The following is an 18,990-nucleotide window of genomic DNA, read 5'->3' as shown; positions in this document are numbered from 1 at the left end:
ACATGGTTTTAGCAGCCAACTATTCTTTAGTCCTGTAGCCATTAAGGTTTCTCTACAAACTTTTCTCTAGCTCGGTGAGCTAACACAGTCTTGTGTAGCACAGACAACCTGGGCTCGAACCCAGTTGGTCACATGAGCAACCCAAATGCATGGACCCAAACCGATCACTCTGCCTCTGCCTCGTGTGTTTCTCAAACCCTCCTTCAGCACCTGTGGTTGAGGTACCGTACTCCAGGGGGCGTTGTCATAGAGTTTCATTTCTAATTCTATGGTCGAGACGATAAGATCAGTTCCTTTTATCTCATTGGTGGATTTTTTGCTTTATATACATTTTCTAAATAATTAAAAGTTGTATAAAATCAGGGCACCGCAATCAATTTCAACATACAGAATATGGACAATGAACAAATCCAAAGTATATTATGGACTGAAAAGGTTAGTAATTATTTGTAGAATCACAGTAGAAACTAAACATGAATAAAAATAGACCATTTCAGCAAACATGAAGGGGTGATGATAATATAATAATAATATATATGCCATTTAGCTGACACTTTTATCCAAAGTGACTTACATTGCAGTGAGTGCATACATTTTTCAGTTGATATGGTCCCAGCGGGAATCAAACCCCCAACCTAAGCGTTGTTAGCGCCATGCTCTACCAACTGAGCCACAGAGGATTCATCTCCAGTGAGTGTCCCTCTTTCTTTTATCAATAACACTTGTAATCGAGTTTCACTTTATTGAGGGGTAGGGTCAACGGATCCATTTGGGAACAGGAGAGTCAGTTGTGTGTGGCTGAGACAATAACCACTAGGTCTCAGCTCCTCTGGCCTGTGGACAATGTTCTGTCTCTCCATTCCTGGTCAGTGTGTGTCCTGTCTCCACACACACACACACACACACACTCCTGTGCTTGATCGACCGAGCAAAGACCTTCTATCTCTGGGGTCAGAGACAGTTCCACAGGGACTAGCACTCACCCACACACACTGCTCCATCATCAGAGCTCTGTCTCCCTACGTGCTCTTGGTTATCTGGTCATCTGAGCTGGTTAAATGGTAGAACATGCAGGCACGTGCACCGCACACACACACACGCACGTGCACTGCACACACACACGCACGCACGCACGCACAATATGGATCCAGACATACAGTAAACCCTTCACAACCATCATGTAGCCTACTCCTCTAATTGAAGTAACCAACTGGCCTATTAGTCAGTTCACAAAACCTGCATAGCCTAGAGCAATCTTAATACAGTACAGTGTATTGATTGGTTTCTCATTATGACTTCAAGAGAATGAGACAGGAGGGAACTCTACAGTCTGCGAAGAAAGTAAAGGCTTTGCTGTTTGGTCCTCAAGGTCAAGGTCAGGTAGAAAGATGGTGAAACACTCTGATTGCGTACAGGAAACCACCTCTTTTACTCTAAAGGCCTACTGTCCTTACAAGCCCTTACCTGTCAATCACCACCTTGACGCCCATTAAGTCCTCCCCGGACTTTAAAAAACGCTCTGACACCGCTCCCCATCAACCCCCACCTCCTCCTCCTCCCTCCTCTAAACAAGCGCTATCATTCTTCAATGTCAGCTCATCGATTGATCCGGCTCTAAAGCCCCTGCCGTGAGTTTGGCGTGGTCAGATACAAAGCCACACAGGGCAATCCATCACTGAGCCCCCGACGCTTAGTGTGACAGTCTGGGGGGTGGGGGTGGGGGTGGAGGTGGGAGGTGTGTGTGTGTGTGTGTGTGTGTGTGTGTGTGTGTGTAGAGAGAGGGATGCTCAAAGTCAGCCTGTCTCACATTCCCATTCAACCTGGAGCGTTGCCTCTTGCCTGGCCCTCCACCCCTCTCCCTGACCCCCAGCAAGCAGCCCATCTGATGGGAATACAGATGGGGGCACACACACACACACACACACACACACACACACATACACACACACACACAGAGAGAGAGCTTGTCATCTCAGCTCCCGGCTCAGTTATTGATGCCCCCAGAAGTGGCAGCACAGCCACACGCTACTACAATTAGCACCAACGACGCTAATAAGGTTTAAGAGCAAGCAACACATACATACAGTACACACACACGCGCACGCACACACAAAATTCAAGCCGACCCAGGCCCGCTGAGATGCGGCCCGAGACTAGTCCGTGATCACAGATATTTTTTTAGCCTGAACCCGAAAAAAGCCTGACTTTTAGGAAATGGCTCTTTATCCACAGCCAAATTACAGCACTGCAGAATGAGGAGAGGAGAAAGCCACTTGCTGGGAAGAGTGGAGAGAGAGAGAGAGGCTGGAAAACGCACCTTAGTTACAATCAACAACTGTATTTACTGCACCTGCCTTTATAGAATAGCAGAAATGAGCCAGATCTTGCTGTTGTTGCCTGTAGTGTAAGAGTTGATGCCATATTGGTCAGGTGCACCATGATACGAGAGCATGACAGAGGGAAAAGGGAATGGGTTGTTTTGGGGTTTTTTTTTCACAGCCTTTAAACACCAATAGGAGGGATTTCAGTAATTAGGACTGACAGAAACAGAGAAACGTTAAAAAACAAAAAGATTTGCATTGTATCTGCAGATAACATACAGGCTATATTCTCTTAGATATATATATATATTTAGCCTTAACGAAAATAACGGCAACAAAAACATTTAATTGAACAGGTGCTGCTGCTGTGCATCTCTCACCGACTCTCCAGTCAGAGGCAGAGCGCGGTCGGTGTGCTGCGAGTTATCACACCCAGCCACACAGAAAAAACTAAAAAAACACAGCGGCTGTCGCGGCAAGCCCAGCCAGCCCCAACCAATTGTCATAAAATCAGGCCTGAGGTTCCCGTTGGGTTAAAAAATCAAAACTCTAGCACACCCTTTAAGTCTCCATTGTTCAGGTCTGTACAGTGATCCCTTACCAGTGGAGGGCAAACAGCCAGGCCCCACTCCAGCCTCTCACAAAGTCCACTGTAAGTGTTACACATTACCACACCACTGACACACACATGCATGCATGCATACCACACACGTGTTTCATGTGTTCAGGCAGAAAACTGTGATGCTAGTCTATTGAGGTACACAGGGACTATGTTGTGCCAATCTAGCGGTAAAGGTAAAGATAGTGATAGAGGTAAACAGAACTGTAGCTGTACCTTCTGTGGCTGGAACTCAGGGAGCATCACACAGGTGGCGCCCACCCAGAGTGGGCACAGGAGCTTGTTGACGATGCCGTGGACGTGGTGGAGCGGCAAAGTGTGGAGGATGACATCATCCCTGGACCACCCCCACTCTGACACCAGACCCTGGACCTGAGAGAGAGGATGTTCTGAGGTTATGTTTTATATGGAATGAATCACATGATCAAATTCACACTACTTCAAGTGCTTTTAGATTAGGCTGTTGTTCAACTTATTTCTATTGATGAGATAAAAAAAAGTCAAGATCATACCTTGATCCATCACTCTCTATTGCCATAACTTGGTTGAATTGGCCTACGACACCACTGAAGAAGGGTGACAGAAGATTTAAGGGTCGGAACGTTACCTTATCAAATAATTATTTTCTTTTTATCTGACTCTACACACAATGCCTAAAGCTATTGGATGTACTGTATGTATCTTCCTTTTCTTGTTGAACTAAAAAGAGCAGGTCATGCTCAATCATAGGGGCAGCAGGCAGTGAACAACCTCAAAGCTCCATCACATACCAGCGTGCAAGTCACTATTGCTCCTTTTTACAGGTGCTAATAGTGTTGCCTGCTGCTAACCACCCAATGCTCAGTTGACAACTCTGTTCTGTTCTTGCGTTATGTTCCTCAAGTCACTGAGAATTTTGTGTATTTTCAGCCACAAAAAAAAAATCGGGTCGTCGAAATAGAAAATAATGTGTCAAGAAATGACCTGATCGGACACAGAGGGGCCCATCTCCCCACTACCATGAGCCAAAGCTTATTTTGCTAATGTATGTTGGCCTTAAACTAAGGACTGTGTCGTCTAATGAGATAAGAAATCGAATTACATTATATCATGAACCACAGGGATTTATACCATTTGAAAGCAGGAACACACCCATTCAACAACTTCTGAGATTAATCACTAATTTGTAATGACTCGTATTCTTGAAGAGCAACCGTTGAGACTTTTTTTGTTAGCACATTTGGAAGATACTGGCTAGATTCACAATCCGGGAAATTCCTGTAAGCATTTGTTGAACACTGAATTTATTATGAATTAATCCAGATGGAGACATTGAATATGGAACATTGGTGTGGACCCAGAAGTGACATGGCTCCTCGATACCCCTCGGAAGAGCTTCTCCCAAAATGAAGCTCTTCCTTAATTGAGAGTGATCTCATTTTCCACTCTATTGGACATGCAGGTCAATTTTGGTTGAAGATTTACTAAAATAGGGGAAAAAATCCTCTGCAGCTTGAAGTGCCCCATGTAATGAAATTATTTGGCAGATTATTCAGAGAGCTCATGTGGAACAAAAGCAGAGCGACACCGTGTCTATGTGGAATCAGATGAGGGGCGGGGGGTCTGTCCCCCCTCCCCTCCCAAACACCATCACTGGGCTACATAGGGCTGTGACGGGACGCCTATGAAAAAAACCTGATCATCATAACCATTTTAGTACATTGATTTCATAATTGTAAATGTTTTATTTTTATTTTCATATAGATATACTTTACCCAATAGCAGGAATGTAAGTTAATGATTAATAACAATTGTTTTGCTACCTTAATCCGTCTATCTATCAAACTGTCTCCATCTCCTCCTCCCAAAGAGAGCACATTCTGAGGGAGAGAGCAGAATGTGCTATCTTTCACTATAAAGTTCACTCTTGGTTACTTGTTCGTTTTATGTGTGCGCTTTCTTTAATGACTTATTTTCTATTGTATAAACAAATATTTAAACTTCTATTTAAAAACGGGGTTGTGTATGACAATTAATTATTTAGTAATAGCAGAACTCTACAGGCTATTTGCCTGACTTAGCATAGTGCTAGCAGATTTTACAATGAGACAAAAGTCTGTTAGTATCAGACATTGCCTATTTTTCATTATCAGTGGAAAGATAATTTAGGACAATCAAAGATCTATCATAGATTGTTTAGTGAGCCAGCCAGCTGAGCAACTCACATTTCACATGAAAACGAAACGTTGAGTGTCCAGTATTTATTACCTTTTGGCAATGAGGATGATCAGAGCTGGTCAGCTCTCCAGCTGGTTTAGCCAGTCACATTTCATATGAAACAAAACAGGTGCACACTTCTGTGCATATAAGTATCTCTAAAAGTAGCCAGTTCCGATAAAAGCCAATGGTTTTAATTGAGTTTTGACTGTTTGTAAAGTAGGTTGTAATACCACTGAAAGGAATGTGTGGCATATTGATGTGATGGCACTATATTTCCAAATGTTTAAAAATCAAGAATCATTCCAAGATTAATAAAAGGGGTAGTTCAGGTAAAGTGGTGTCATGCTAGAATGACACCTGACGTAAGACAATGGGATGAAGCCTTGATACACCAAGACCATAATACTTGGCTAGACCAAGTATTTGAGATGGCTACACCATAGTAACTAGATCAACATGTACTGTATGTAAAAGCCTAGCATACATAGGATAATTGAATTCAAATCCATTCAACTATAAGTTGGACAGAACACATTGCATTATTAGCATTTATTTATGGTTAAAGTGTATTGTTTATACATGGAAACAATAAAAATTTACCATGGCCTGGATGTTGCTGTGAGTGTGGAGGGCCCCTTTGGGCCTGCCCGTAGTCCCACTGGTGTAGATGACCATGGCAGGCCGCTGTGCCCAGTCCGTGATGCCAGGCTTGGCCTGAGTCTCTGTAGCCTCTAGGGAGCTGAGACTGGAGGTGGAGGGCAACTGCAGGCAGGGTAGCCCCAGTCTCTGTGCCAGGGGCTCCAGGGTGGCAGCATATGGGTGCCCCGCCACTAGCAGGGAACTCTGGGAGTCCGAGATGATGTACTCCAGTTCTGACACCGGGTGCTTGTTGTAGAGTGGCACAGCGGTGCCCCCACACATCCAGGACGCCCACTGTGCCACTGTGTAAGAGGCGTCATTGGCACACAGGAAGGAGATACGCTTCCCCTGCAGGTCGCCAGTGGGGCAGTCCAGCGCAGCCTGGATACGCCCTGCCAAGCCCTTACTGCTGCCATACAGGTCCCTGTAGCTGTGGCTCCCGCTGCTGTCCACCAGGGCCAGCTTGTCCCCATATGCTGGCGCTCTGGTGAACACGGGGGCACTCTCCTGTGCTCCAGCCTGCCTACCACTGGAGGTAGCATAGGCCCTCCTCAGGATGTGAACCAGAAGCCATCTCCCTGCCTCACACTGTGTGCAGCCAGCAGCAGAGAGCCACAGAGGGGCAGAGTGGACTAAATGACGTGCTGCTCCTGAGAGCATGGCGGGAGACACTGCTCAAAGCCTCCAATGGTATCTTCATAAAAACTCCATCCTGGGCCACATCATCAGTTCACATTGGAATAGCTACCTGTTCATTATTTAGGGAGATTACAATTAGCAGGAGTGAATGTATCTTTCAATCTATCCAACATACAGTAGTTTTAACATAATGCATTACTATCTATTGTTTGCTTTTAAATCTACACTGCCTGCTAGTAGCATGTTTATTATGATGCATGCCACATCAGAAATGCTTGTCTTCAGGTAGATATACGGGTGTCCCTTTTTTAAATAAGAGAGGATAAAGTTACAAGTAAATACACAGAGTAGAATCACACTGAATCACTGTCGGATTGGTCTGAGAATGGTAACATACTACCACTATTTTCAGACTTGACTCCTAAATACCTTAATCATAATGGAATAATACCATGATCCAAACCAAAACGAGGACCTAACTCTCATTGGTTATGTCTTCATTGTCACATAAGATTTTGTAAACAAATTATATGCAGTCACTTCATCAAAAGTAATACTGCTCTCATTAAATCTCTGAGTACCACTACTATTCCTACATACATCAAGTGCTATTTGCATGTGAAAATGTGTACAAAAAATGCTCCATTGTTTACATTTTGTTGTTGACCATGAAACCATTGACGGGGGCTTTTACTCGTTTACTGTTCTGGCTGAGTTACTATGACCTGATTACTATGACCTGTACTATGACCTGTACTATGACCTGTACTATGGACTGTACTATGGACCTGTACTATGACCTGTACTATGGACTGTACTATGGACTGTACTATGGACTGTACTATGGACTGTACTATGGACTGTATGACTTAACGTTGGACTTCTTAGTTGAGGGTAATGGTTTATTTGCCTAGATAAACAACACAGCTATCTCTATCTGCAGGTTTCAGAACGCCATTCTTCCTCTCCCAATATGTGCAATGTTGGCTGACAAGATAAAACATTGTAATATTGACAGTCCGCTGTGAAGCCACTGACTACAATAATTAGCTAGTTAGCTAACAAGTTACACAACCCCAGCACTCAATGATAGAAGCTAACAGTTAGCTAGGTAACTCATTATGGTGGCTGAAGGAGAAAAAGCTCTAAAACTAGCAAAGAACCATATTTGCGTTTTACACTCCAAAATGTGGATATGTGTTCTTTAATACAATACTTATATATATATATATATAGGGTAAGGTTTTCTGTCCAAGTACTTTATTCGTCATTTAAATGTTCAGCTTACCCAAACACCGGTCATTCTTGTGACGGACGGTGCGTTAGAACATTACCCCGGGCGGAAACCACGAGCATGTTTATAACGTTCCGGTTGTGAAACAAAGAATAAAGCAATTTCAGATGTCTATCGTCAATGTTTTAATGGAACTGCAGGATGAACATGATGCAAGAAAGTCGATGATATTCGTATAGACTTTATTACTGTTTTAGTACATTCTTACAGTTGTCAGGGTATAGAGAGCAGACATCCATTATCAATCTGGGTTAAGTAGTCTAACAAATGTGTTATGCATTTAACTTATGTAGGTTACTAAAACAAGTGTGTTCAAGATTAATTTTGCATTATAGTTTTTTCATATTTGTCTAATGGTTTGTTTTGAGATTTCACCGACCTCTCAGAACAACCTCAATGATTTGAAACCTCAATCTGTGAAAGTTTAGTGTGAAAACTCAATTTGTGTATGTTTGCAAACTTATGGGCATCATCTCCTCTTTCCTCAACCCGGTGACATCTGTTGTTGAGTTTCTCACAAGGCTCCTGTCAAGAAAACGTGTTAATTCAAACTGAGATCCCAGCCATGAGAGACAAAAAGAGAGAGAAGAGAGAAAGCAGGATATGCACCCACAGAGTTTGGTGTTAGATTACTCTTGCCAGCTCTTCGCCGTGCCAACTAGCTTGGCATCATCTCACAGAGCGGGTACATTCAGCCACCAGCTGGCAGTCGCGGGCCTCAGATAAGAATGGTTCAGACATGGCACTCATTCAAAAAGTTTTCACTTCCCTGAACCCCTACATTGCAAACGAGGATGGCATGTTCCTACAAACTGGAGCCTTTGTCTCAGAAACTCCCCTCCAGTTTCAGCAGTAGTATCGTCAAAGAGAGAGCATTCCATTCGCAGGGAAAACGCCAGCGAGAAGATGCTACCAGCAGCTACATAATCTCCATACAACGTCCTTTATTAGAAATTGGCTCTGTAATTATTCATGCAGATGGCACCGCTATACAGATACAACCTAAACTGTCGCATGTGGATACATATTTTTGCTTTCAACATTTGGAAATCGGTCAGAACTGCCATGTTTTGATTGGATTAAACGACTTATCTGCTAGGGTCAGCCATGTTCCTGACACAGCATACGGCAGGTCTGGAATTTCAGCTACTCAGCGATACATATGGAGCTGCACAGGAGACAGTCACGCGGCATTATGGACAATGGGGGGGAGGGGGGGGTGCATGGCGACCTGGTGAACAGACGCTTGGCACTCAGTTCCCAGGCTGCCAGCCAGCACCATCTTGACAGAGCTCCGGAGCGGATGGGCACCTTGACCGGCAGCGGGCGCCAATCGGTTAGCATGGGAGTCCTATGGAAGACGTCAGACTGGAGAGAGCGAGTGAGAGCGGCGGACCCCCCTCGTATCTGTGAGAAGGAGAGAGTGAGCTGGGAGCAGAAACCGTCGGGAGTGCCAGAACATGTGTCAGGTTGGCATCATGTGAGAATGTCTTGGCAAGCTCTCCCCCTCTTGCCCTGCTTGGAACACATGGTACGTCGGCAGCGGCATCTGGCCGCGTTGACTCTCAGCAGCTGCGCTTTGTCTTCGCCAGTTGGGATGCTTGGCACTGCCACTTCATCAACTACCTGTGGATCCTCCCGGGCGTGGAGGGGGCAATGAATTATTCTGTGCTGCAGCTGCAAACCTGACTTTCATCCAAGAGATGCAGCACTGTAAACATATGACTGCCTCATGCCACCCACATACTAACCACCATTGTCGTTGTGCTGTACCCAAGTGAACTGGGACATGCCTCCTTGGTCAAGGTTTTATCTAGACGAAATACGAAGATACAGCTTTTTATTCTGGTTGGGATAAGTTGTTGACTCCTCAGAGAGCCTACTGAGGATTATGCTGGCTTGGTACAAGTCCACCTCTACAATGGAGTGATTGAATGACTCTTCCTTTCTCTACACTTTGTTGCCATGTTCAATGTTTCCATTCTGTTTTGGAGGATGATGGATGCTTTGGCATTGAGGTCGATTCTGAGAAAAGCTCTGGAAATGCTTTTGAACTCTGAAAGGAAATAGATTACAGAACAAGAGCAAGACACGGTCTACTTGGTTAACATCGTGTTTCTCTTCCTGCAGAGCTTTCTGGAGTGACATTGTATCTCACTCTTTGCTATGGCTGGATGGTGCTGCTCCAAATACACTTGACTGGGACCTCAGTGATGCTTAATGCTCTCCATATGTGCAAAAACATGTTTGGTTTATGCTGCACAGTTAATTAAAATGTCTTCTTTGAAAGCCCCACATGCTACCTTTCTGGGGTAATTCCCAAAGCATAGCATTTTCTCCAAACGTCAGCAGTTACAACTCCTAAGGTGTTTACAAAGTACTCAGCCAGTTGTAAAGGATATACAGTGTTTCTTCTCAAGAGAAGTAATGTTTTTAAAAAGTAAATATGAAAAGAAACCTCTCGAGTCACTGAAATGCAGCACAACTTCTTTTAGTGGTTTGAATTAACCATGGAAGTGAAAGCTTGCATCGGGGGGGGGGGGGGAGTTGACAAAAGCACATCATCCAGTATATTTAAGCGAACCAGACATCCACATCACTTTGGAGCCTGGGGTTTGCCCCTAGCAAGCTATGTGACCTAATTTGGATTTCAAGTTCTTGTTGTCATTTTTTTGGTACAGTGTAAAATACTTTGTAGGCAAGCAGATCATTTCTGTCAAGATTCAAAGGCAGCTCTGTTTTTGTTCAACTGATAGTGAGTGACCCACTGGGAGTTTGGCTCCATCTGTGGCGGTCTGACCCAGTTTAGCCCTCGGCCACGTCCAACTGTTCCACATCCCAAACATATGTGCTGTGGCAGGGGGATAAGCAATCATTGCCACACGGGACTGTAAAAGACACACTGCAGATATGACACTGGACCCGTCTCCTGTCTGCCATCTAACCACAGCATATGTCATCAGCGCTGGCCCCCAGGAATCACACTGGAGGTGGATTCGGAAAAACCCTCCTCCTTCTCCAGGGTATTCCTTTGTGTGGCAACAGCTCCAATTGGGTTATCACATGGTGGTGGTTATGGTGTGGCTCTTTGTGTCCTTGTTTATATATACAGTGTGTGTGTGTGTGTGTGTGTGTGTGTGTGTGTGTGTGTGTTGTGTGTTGTGTGTGTGTGTGTGTGTGTGTGTGTGTGTGTGTGTGTGGTGTGTTGTGTGTGTGTGTGTGTGTGTGTGTGTGTGGTGTGTGTGTGTGTGTGTGTGTGTGTGTGTGTGTGTGTGTGTGTGTGTGTGATGCCTCATCGCTTCATTTTTTTACTGTGTATGTATTGTTGTTGGCCTGGTAGCTGACCTACAGTATGACACAGTGAGCCAGTGCCCCCTGTCTCCCTTGGAGTTGGCAGACTAGCCATGCAGCTTACAAGCCAGGGCAGCAGGCTTGTTTTTTTTCTCCAAATGGGCTGTGTTGGCAGACAGGCGTGTAGACAGTATCAGTGCACAGGGCAGAGTCCCACTAGGGACCTTGGTGTGTGAGGCACATATGGGGCCACCAGACTGGTGATGAGCTGCTTATGTGAGCTGCTCATGGCTTTGGAGAGCACCGTCTGGGGGATTTAGTGGCTCTACACTGTTTGGGCTCTGACCCTGACTCAGTCAGAGAGACAGAGCCCAGGTCAAGAGTCAGGGCTGAGAGGCTGGCAGGCAACCAGGTGAGGGCTCCTGCCTCATGGGCACACAGTGACAACACAGTCAGTCAGATTGAGACTGAGATGTTTGCAAATATTAGCTAAAGTTTGCTTATAATCAGCCTGGTTGAACGCACCTGACAGCCCAGTCAGATACAGTAGAGACTGAGAACAGGTCACACAGTGACAGCACAGTCAGTAGTTAGGAAGAGACTGAGCAGTCAGATACAATAGGAGAAGGTTGATGATAACCGTGAAGGTACCTGCAGGTAACTTCAGCCTACGAGACACTCATGACTTATACTCCACTGGCTATTATAGGCTTCAAGGCACACTAGATACGCTGATGGCTTCCCACTAATGAGTTATTGATCCCCTTCATACCCTTTCAACTTCCTTCCAAGGAAGTGGAAACAATTGTGCCAGACTGACAATCAGGACTTTCCCCAATCTGATTCCTAGACCAACTCTTACTTCTAGAGATGAGGCATCACTTACAAGTCACCACAGAAATATGTCTCTGCTTTGCTTGGGGTTTTCTAGTTGGAAACGTTCTTGCATTTCATTCATCTGAACATGCTGCTATTACATCCAGATGTCAGCTTTGATTCCTTAATCGAGTCCATACATCCTTTTTACATGAAATGTTCCTGATTGAATTGGGATTAAACAAGCTGAATTCCTTCCTCAGTTCACATGAAGTGATTTTGTTTATTATGTCTGCTAAAGCGCTGCATGTGTTTGCGATATATTTATGTCAGTACAGTTTATACATGTATGGCCATTAGATAAATAAATCACCTGAACCATACATCCTTCTTTGAAAAGCTGTTTTTCATTTCCATCTTATCCATTTTTTCTCTGCACAAAGCTTGGCATCCGTCTGTCTTCCGCTTCACTCTTCTCTCATTACAATACCCCCCCCCCCCTCTCTCTCTCTCTCTCTCTCTCTCTCAGATACTGGCACTCTGCTTGGGTGGTGTGTTCACAGAGATACAGTACCATATGCTGTCTAGTCTCCCAAGGAGCAGGAGGGCATACCAGCTCTGCTGCAGTGCTGTGGCTGTGGCAGTGGCAGTGGCTGTGGCTGTGGCAGTGGCTGTGAGTGGGAGAGGGGAGAGGGGAGAGGGGAGGGTGCCTTACCCACAGAGCTCATAGAGGATAGAGGTTCCCTTTGTAAGGCAATCCCCAGGTTTATCTGTTAATGATGTCAATAATAAAAGTCAATCTCTTAGTGCTGAGTAATAATGGGACATAATCAGTCAGTGATACTGATCCCAAAGAATATCTCCATTAATGTTCTCTGATCTCATTGTCAGTGTGATTAGGGGAGACAATCCACGGTGAGCATGGCTTCAGCAGAGACTTGCACAGTCAATATAGACTCTGTATAGCCTAGATGTGCACACTAGATGTCTACATGCTGCGTCCAAGCTTGGTGAAGATGTGCACACTCTCCAGAGAAGTGTACACTCAGCTGTCATTTTGTGAGGCTACATTTCCCTGGTGGTCCTCTTCCACTTTTCTGCAAGAGGGCCTCAGAAAGCACTACCTGCAGAGTGAACACTTCACGTCTGTCGTAAACAACCCAAAAGCTGGATTGATTCTTGAAATGTTTGAACTTGTTGTGAGAGGACCTGTCAATGCCTCCACACAGCTGCTAAAGCATTCAAAAATTCATCACAGGCAGGCAATGTGAAATGCTTTTGTTCACATCTTGAGTCTTAAAGAAGCTCTGAACTTTGTTTTTCCTCTTTTTGTATTTCGGGGGGGGGGGAGAGAGAGAATCTGTGTGTGTGTATGGGGGGGGGGGTATAGGTAGGGGATGTGAGTGTGTGCTTTGAGGGGGGAAGCGTGTTCAGAATTCATCCTGTCTGTGTATTCATTACCACTTTGCATTTCAAGCAGAGGGGTTCAGTGCGCCACTAAATCGCAGCAAGGATTGTTAGGCACGCGTGTTATTAATTTTTTTTCAGGTCCCGTGGCGTCTGTATGAATCTTAATGCTGCTGACTGGGCTGGCGTGCTATCGACTTTCTTTAAAATATGAAGAAGCTTGCTGGAAGCGCCCAGGGTCATTAGCTGAAGAGTGGGCGCAAATCCCTCTCTGAGGCTGCCTGACTTCACCGTGTTAAATGTGCTCTTAAAATATTCATAATCATACTCGCGCACATACACAATGCACTGGGGAGAGAGGGGGCGGTGAAAATCAATATTAAAATGTATTCCTGTTTTGGCGTGTGGTTAATTAGCAGTGGTTCTTAAGTCATGAAGTTTGTGAACAGATTAAGAGTATCTATAGCAGTGACAAGATAATACGTATTCCTCGCGCACACTATTGAATTAGATACCAGTGGTTGTTATGAAACTGATGATGGTACAGTATAGTGTCATGCATTATACTGTTGCTTTTCTAATTTTCAAATGTTTAAGTGTGCTAAATTAACAGGTAAACGTGAATTATTCTAGTGAATTATACGTACAGTACTCATTAGTGTGATTTGTAATGCTCTTCTTTCTTTGTCTAGTAAAAATATTCACAAATTGACAGTTAAAAGAAAACAGAGCACACTTCACACACACACACACACACACACACACAGGGACAAAACTATTAAACATGCCTTCCTCTTTCGTATTTGTAATACAGGATACAATGCCATTTAGCAGAGGCTTTTAAAGTAAATAGTAAATAGTAAAGCTACTTAGAGTACAAATATGAGTGAGAGCATAAATATTTTGGATAGGCTATATGATTTTGTGTCTTTTTCTTTAAACAGTTTAATCAGTGTGATATTTGAAAGTGCCCAATGAAACAGCCATTAAAGGGGCTTTCTAATGAGTTAGGTTAATGAGGTCACTGGTTTCATCACAGCAGCCTGCAGCAGGGTCCTGTGTTAACGGGGCTGGTCAGAGTACCGTGACATGTGACAGCAGCTGTGGGTCAGAGGTGAAAGTTCTGCTGGGCAGCACTCCATCAGTGACATATAGCAGGGCATCACAGTTACCCATAGAGGTATGTTGATGTTGCAAGCCAGTGGTGAGCGCTTACCTAAATAGCACAGTATGATGCGTGTGCGTGCATATGAGTGTGACACTATTTGTGCAAGTTTTTAATGCATGTGTGTGTTTTTGTATGTGTCCCTTTATGAATGCTTGGTCGTTTGAGGAAAGGGCTACCACATGGTTCTTCTTTAGAAAGAAGATTGGTTCCAGTGCTCTGCTCTGGTAATCACCACTCTGTACTTCCTGCATGATGTCTCCGTCCCACAGACTGCCCATTGGGGACTGACTTCCACCTCCAGCATCAAGATGGCCATTGGACCCAGAGACAGGCCAGACAGAGCCTGCGTAATTCTGCTCTTTTCTGGCATACAAACCTCGGAGCAGGGCCTGAGGGTGGGATGGATGGAATGATGCCCCATACATGTCCTCTATTTTCACTAACGTCTTACTGTACCATTTAAGAGGTCATCCATTGACCATTTAAAATGGCAAACACAACTAAATAAATGATGACATTCATGGTTTCTGACTGTCTACTACTCCCATATGGATCTTATACAGAAGTATTCCTGAGATGAGGAACAGTAACGGTGTGGGGAGTCGTGTGCTATTTATAACTGGAGTCATTTGAGCGGGGCTTAAGTTACGGGGCCCATCAAAGGCCCGAACATGTGTGAGACAGGTGCTGCGATGGAGATCAGCCCTGTTCAGTCACGTTGCTACATAAAAGACTATGTGCCTAATTGAGCCCCTGTTTGTGTGGTATGGTGCTGAACAATGGGAGCATGGCTGGCAGATGCAACAGGGGGCCGGTAATAGGCACAAAGCCCAGAGGACAATACCACCATAAGGACAATGAGGGGTTACAGGACACATAGATGGTACTCCAAAGGAGAGGAGGAGGAATCATGTTTCTGTATTTAATGTTTCATACATCTTCAGTGATGCTCTAAAAGTGGACATTGTCAATGAACTCTAAATGGACAATAAAGATATAGAACTGAACTGTGAATGTATGTTTTGTCCTGGCCTTTCATTTTGGATCCTCCCCACAGTAATGGTAACTTGGGGTACTGGTGTGCTGTCAGTTACTGTTATGCCCATGTTACCTGCAGTGAGAACATGAGCTGGATGTCTGGATCAAGAGGGACACAAGTGTCTCAGTCCAACATGCATCATTTCATCTGACCCCAATAATGGGATAATGTGACCCTGGCTTGTTGAACTGTTATCCCTGTGGTGGACCAGTGAACAAGGCACTTTTTCCACCACAGGCACTTTGTTAGACCGTCTCCCAGAGGTGTGCACTTAGGTCTACAATACATCCTAAAAAAACTTGCATTGCAGTGAGTGCATACATTTCAGTATATATGGTCCCAGCTGGAATCAAACCCACAACCTAAGCGTTGTTAGCGCCATGCTCTACCAACTGAGCCACAGAGGACCGTGTGTATTGATCTGCGTGTAGTTTAATGTTTTTCTTTATGGCAACTTGCGGTCAGAAATACTTGCTCCAGGGCACTGCCATAACTGTATAAATCCATTAGGTGTGTATTGAGACTGTGGTCACTCGCCCCTAATGATTATACATTGCTCCAAATTGAATTATCTCATTTGCAATGCAGTTATGGGACCATGTTAAACCCCAAATAGAGATGAATGCCCTCTCCAAGTCATAATGTGTAACATCCATACATTAAAATGAAAATGGGAGCCATGGCGTTGGGCTATGAAAGGCATTTAAAGGCCAGGGCAAAGAAGTGTGTGTGTGTGTGTGTGTGTGTGTGTGTGTGTGTGTGTGTGTGTGTGTGTGTGTGTGTGTGTGTGTGTGTGTGTGTGTGTGTGCACGCTCTCAGAGCCTGGGAAAGTGAAAGCATGTTTGGCTTGGCCCCCTGTCCTCTGTTCCAGGGGACTGTGAAATCTGAAATTAAACGCTTCACCATCATGAAGCAATTCAGCCTGATAAGTCCTCCTCTCTTGTAATTGTTTGTTTATTGGAGCCTGTTCAAAAGCAATATTGTGGATGTCTCAGGGAGCCAGTTTGTGTGCTGGAGGGAGGTCACGCCGTTTCAGTAGGAAAGAAAGGGGCGGACAGAGAGCAGAGGGAGAGAGAGAGAGAGAGAGAGAGAGGGAGAGAGAGAGAGAGAGAGACAGAGAGAGAGAGAGAGAGAGAGAGGAGGATGTGAGCCTGAAATAGACAGTCAGGCAGGGCAGGAAGTATGGCCTGCTGGGAGATGGGCGTGGCTGGTTGGAGAGGTCAGCTGTGTGTGGTCAGACAGGAGGAGAGCAGAGAGGAGCTGACCAGTCTCAGAGATGGTGGCTATATAGGGCAGGCACACACTAACTAGCAACTAAGGTTGTGACCCCACTGACCCTTTAACCACTCTCTTTTATTCTTTGTTTTCCTCTTTTATTCTCTCTATTTTACTACTCCTGTCATTCAGAACATTTCCCAGTAGGACACATACTGTACAATGACCTTGAACATGCAGGGACACAATGCTGTGAAGTAAGTTGAAAGGTTCAAGAAGAGTATCATCTAAAAGTACAGGGGCTATAGCAAAGTAGTGGCAATGGTTCAACTGTTGGGGATGACATTTTGAGATACTTCTAAAGCAACAGTATTCAAATGGGTGACTCAGCACATCCCTTGATTAAAAAATAATCTGAAATACTATAGATCATGATTGCATAGTGTGCATAAGGTAGTATGTCTTTACATTAAACCAGCAAAAGTTATTGCCACCTTCTCGAAGGCATTGCTAAAATATAGGGGGCAGTAGGAGTAGGAGTACTGGATAAAGTCTGGAGGGGTAGCAGAAGCTGGAAGGGGCAGTATAGAGTCTGTAGAGGTCAGTATAGAGTATGGAGGGGGCAGTAAATAGTCTGGAGAGGGCAGTAGCTTAGAGCTGGCTCTGCCTCAGCCTCCCCATAACCGCTGAGGTATTGATCTGATTAATGTAATCCCGGTCAGACTGCCCAGCCAGGGGTATGGTCTATTTAAAAGCACCCCTGTCTCCCTTTGCCCTGACAGAACACGCTCCATATGCCATCTGTCAATCCCCCCCCCCCGACACACTTACACACACACACACACACACACACACACACACACACACACACACACACACACACACACACACACACACACACACACTCACAGCCTGTGAAGCCCAGTAATGAGGGGATTAACCATTTGTGTGCTGGAGGAAGAGCAGCCTTGCCAGTGGTATAGCAGGTCAGCCTCTGAAAGAGCTAGAGTGTGTGTGTGTGTGTGTGTGTGTGTGTGTGTGTGTGTGTGTGTGTGTGTGTGTGTGTGTGTGTGTGTGTGAGAGAGAGAGAGAGAGAGAGAGAGAGAGAGAGAGAGAGAGAGAGAGAGAGAGGGAGAGAGAGAGGGAGAGGGAGAGACAGAGACAGAGACAGACAGAGACAGAGACAGAGAAAGAGAAAGAGAAAGAGAAAGAGAAAGAGAAAGAGACAGAGAAAGAGACATACATAGGACATGTGTCAGGTGGAGTTCATCTACTATCTGGGCTCCATTGTTCTCCCCTGGCAGAGTGCAGGGCTGACAGGAGCTGACTGACTAACAGCTGCGGGGTTTGAGAGCAGGTGTGACGGCATAGGCAGGGGAGACGGTGCCCAATTTAGCCGTACACTTGTGGTGCTAACGAGGACGCGCCCAGGCACATGCCCCCACCCGCCCACCGCCACCACCACCATAATCTGTTCATGTGTGACCAAACCTCTGGCCCCTGCCTGTGTGCCCATACGGACACACCCAGGGAACTGTCACCTACAGACAGGGGAAGGTGTCAGTGACACACAATGAATAAATCAACTGAAGAAAGGGTATCTTAAGGCTTGATGATCAACATTTAGTCTGATTCTGTTCTGTAATCATATGCAGTGCTATAGCTGGGACTCTCCTATGAGCAGAATTTGATTTTGCATATTTTCTTTCAATTGATAATTTGCATCAGATACAACAGCATGATTTGTCTCATGTTGCAGTATGTGAGAATGAGGTATTGCTTTGACAAGTAGCATGTTTGCAAAACACAGACTATTCTCCCAGATTGTTTTGGTTGTGCAAAGCATATTGGCACATACCTTGTTGTCACTTCCATAGCCTAACCATAACATAATTTGCCTTTCATGATAAATTTCTTTAGAGAAATATACTCTTGATTCTTTTGAGAGACCAGTGACCAATTTTCCTTCAATGCAGCTTCAAGGCAGCATAAAGAAAGTCTCCCTCCAACTATTTTAAGTTACCAACATTGAAAGTAATTGCCAATAATTTGCCTTATTTCTGTAATAGGACTAGAGCACTTCCCTCCATGACTGTGGGTTTATCAATGAAGCGTGTCCCTGAATAGCTCACTTGAATAACCAATTAAACAAGCCAACAGCCAACTAAGGACCACAATGCATATTGATGTGAGAGAGAATTCAAGAGACACAATGCCTGCTAATTATGTACAGACAGTGTTAAAACAAATAACATCATTCATAGGCAATACATAACATCCAAGGCCAAAAATGTTAAAAGAATTGTCATTGTATCACGCCTCAACCATTCAATGTTAACCCAG

The 18,990-nt window shown here is 44.7% G+C and overlaps 1 protein-coding gene across 1 annotated transcript in view; it reads right to left on the bottom strand.

Annotated features, from left to right (window-relative positions):
* acsf3 (acyl-CoA synthetase family member 3) overlaps window positions 1–7,726 on the bottom strand; it is a 30,635-nt gene extending 22,909 nt beyond the window's left edge. The window contains exons 1-3 of the mRNA XM_083688758.1: window positions 7,706–7,726; window positions 5,740–6,526; window positions 3,157–3,312 (exon numbers count right to left, since the gene is read on the bottom strand). Of these exons, the coding sequence (XP_083544884.1) occupies window positions 3,157–3,312; window positions 5,740–6,438 (855 nt within the window). The 5' untranslated portion in view covers window positions 6,439–6,526; window positions 7,706–7,726. The remainder of the gene's footprint in view (window positions 1–3,156; window positions 3,313–5,739; window positions 6,527–7,705) is intronic.
* Between the last annotated feature and the right edge of the window lie 11,264 nt (window positions 7,727–18,990).

Source organism: Argentina silus (assembly GCF_951799395.1).
Source record: "Argentina silus genome assembly, chromosome: 2".
NCBI lineage: Eukaryota > Metazoa > Chordata > Actinopteri > Argentiniformes > Argentinidae > Argentina > Argentina silus.
Note: the sequence above shows the minus strand (reverse complement) of the source record. Positions and strands in the feature narration are given on the sequence as shown.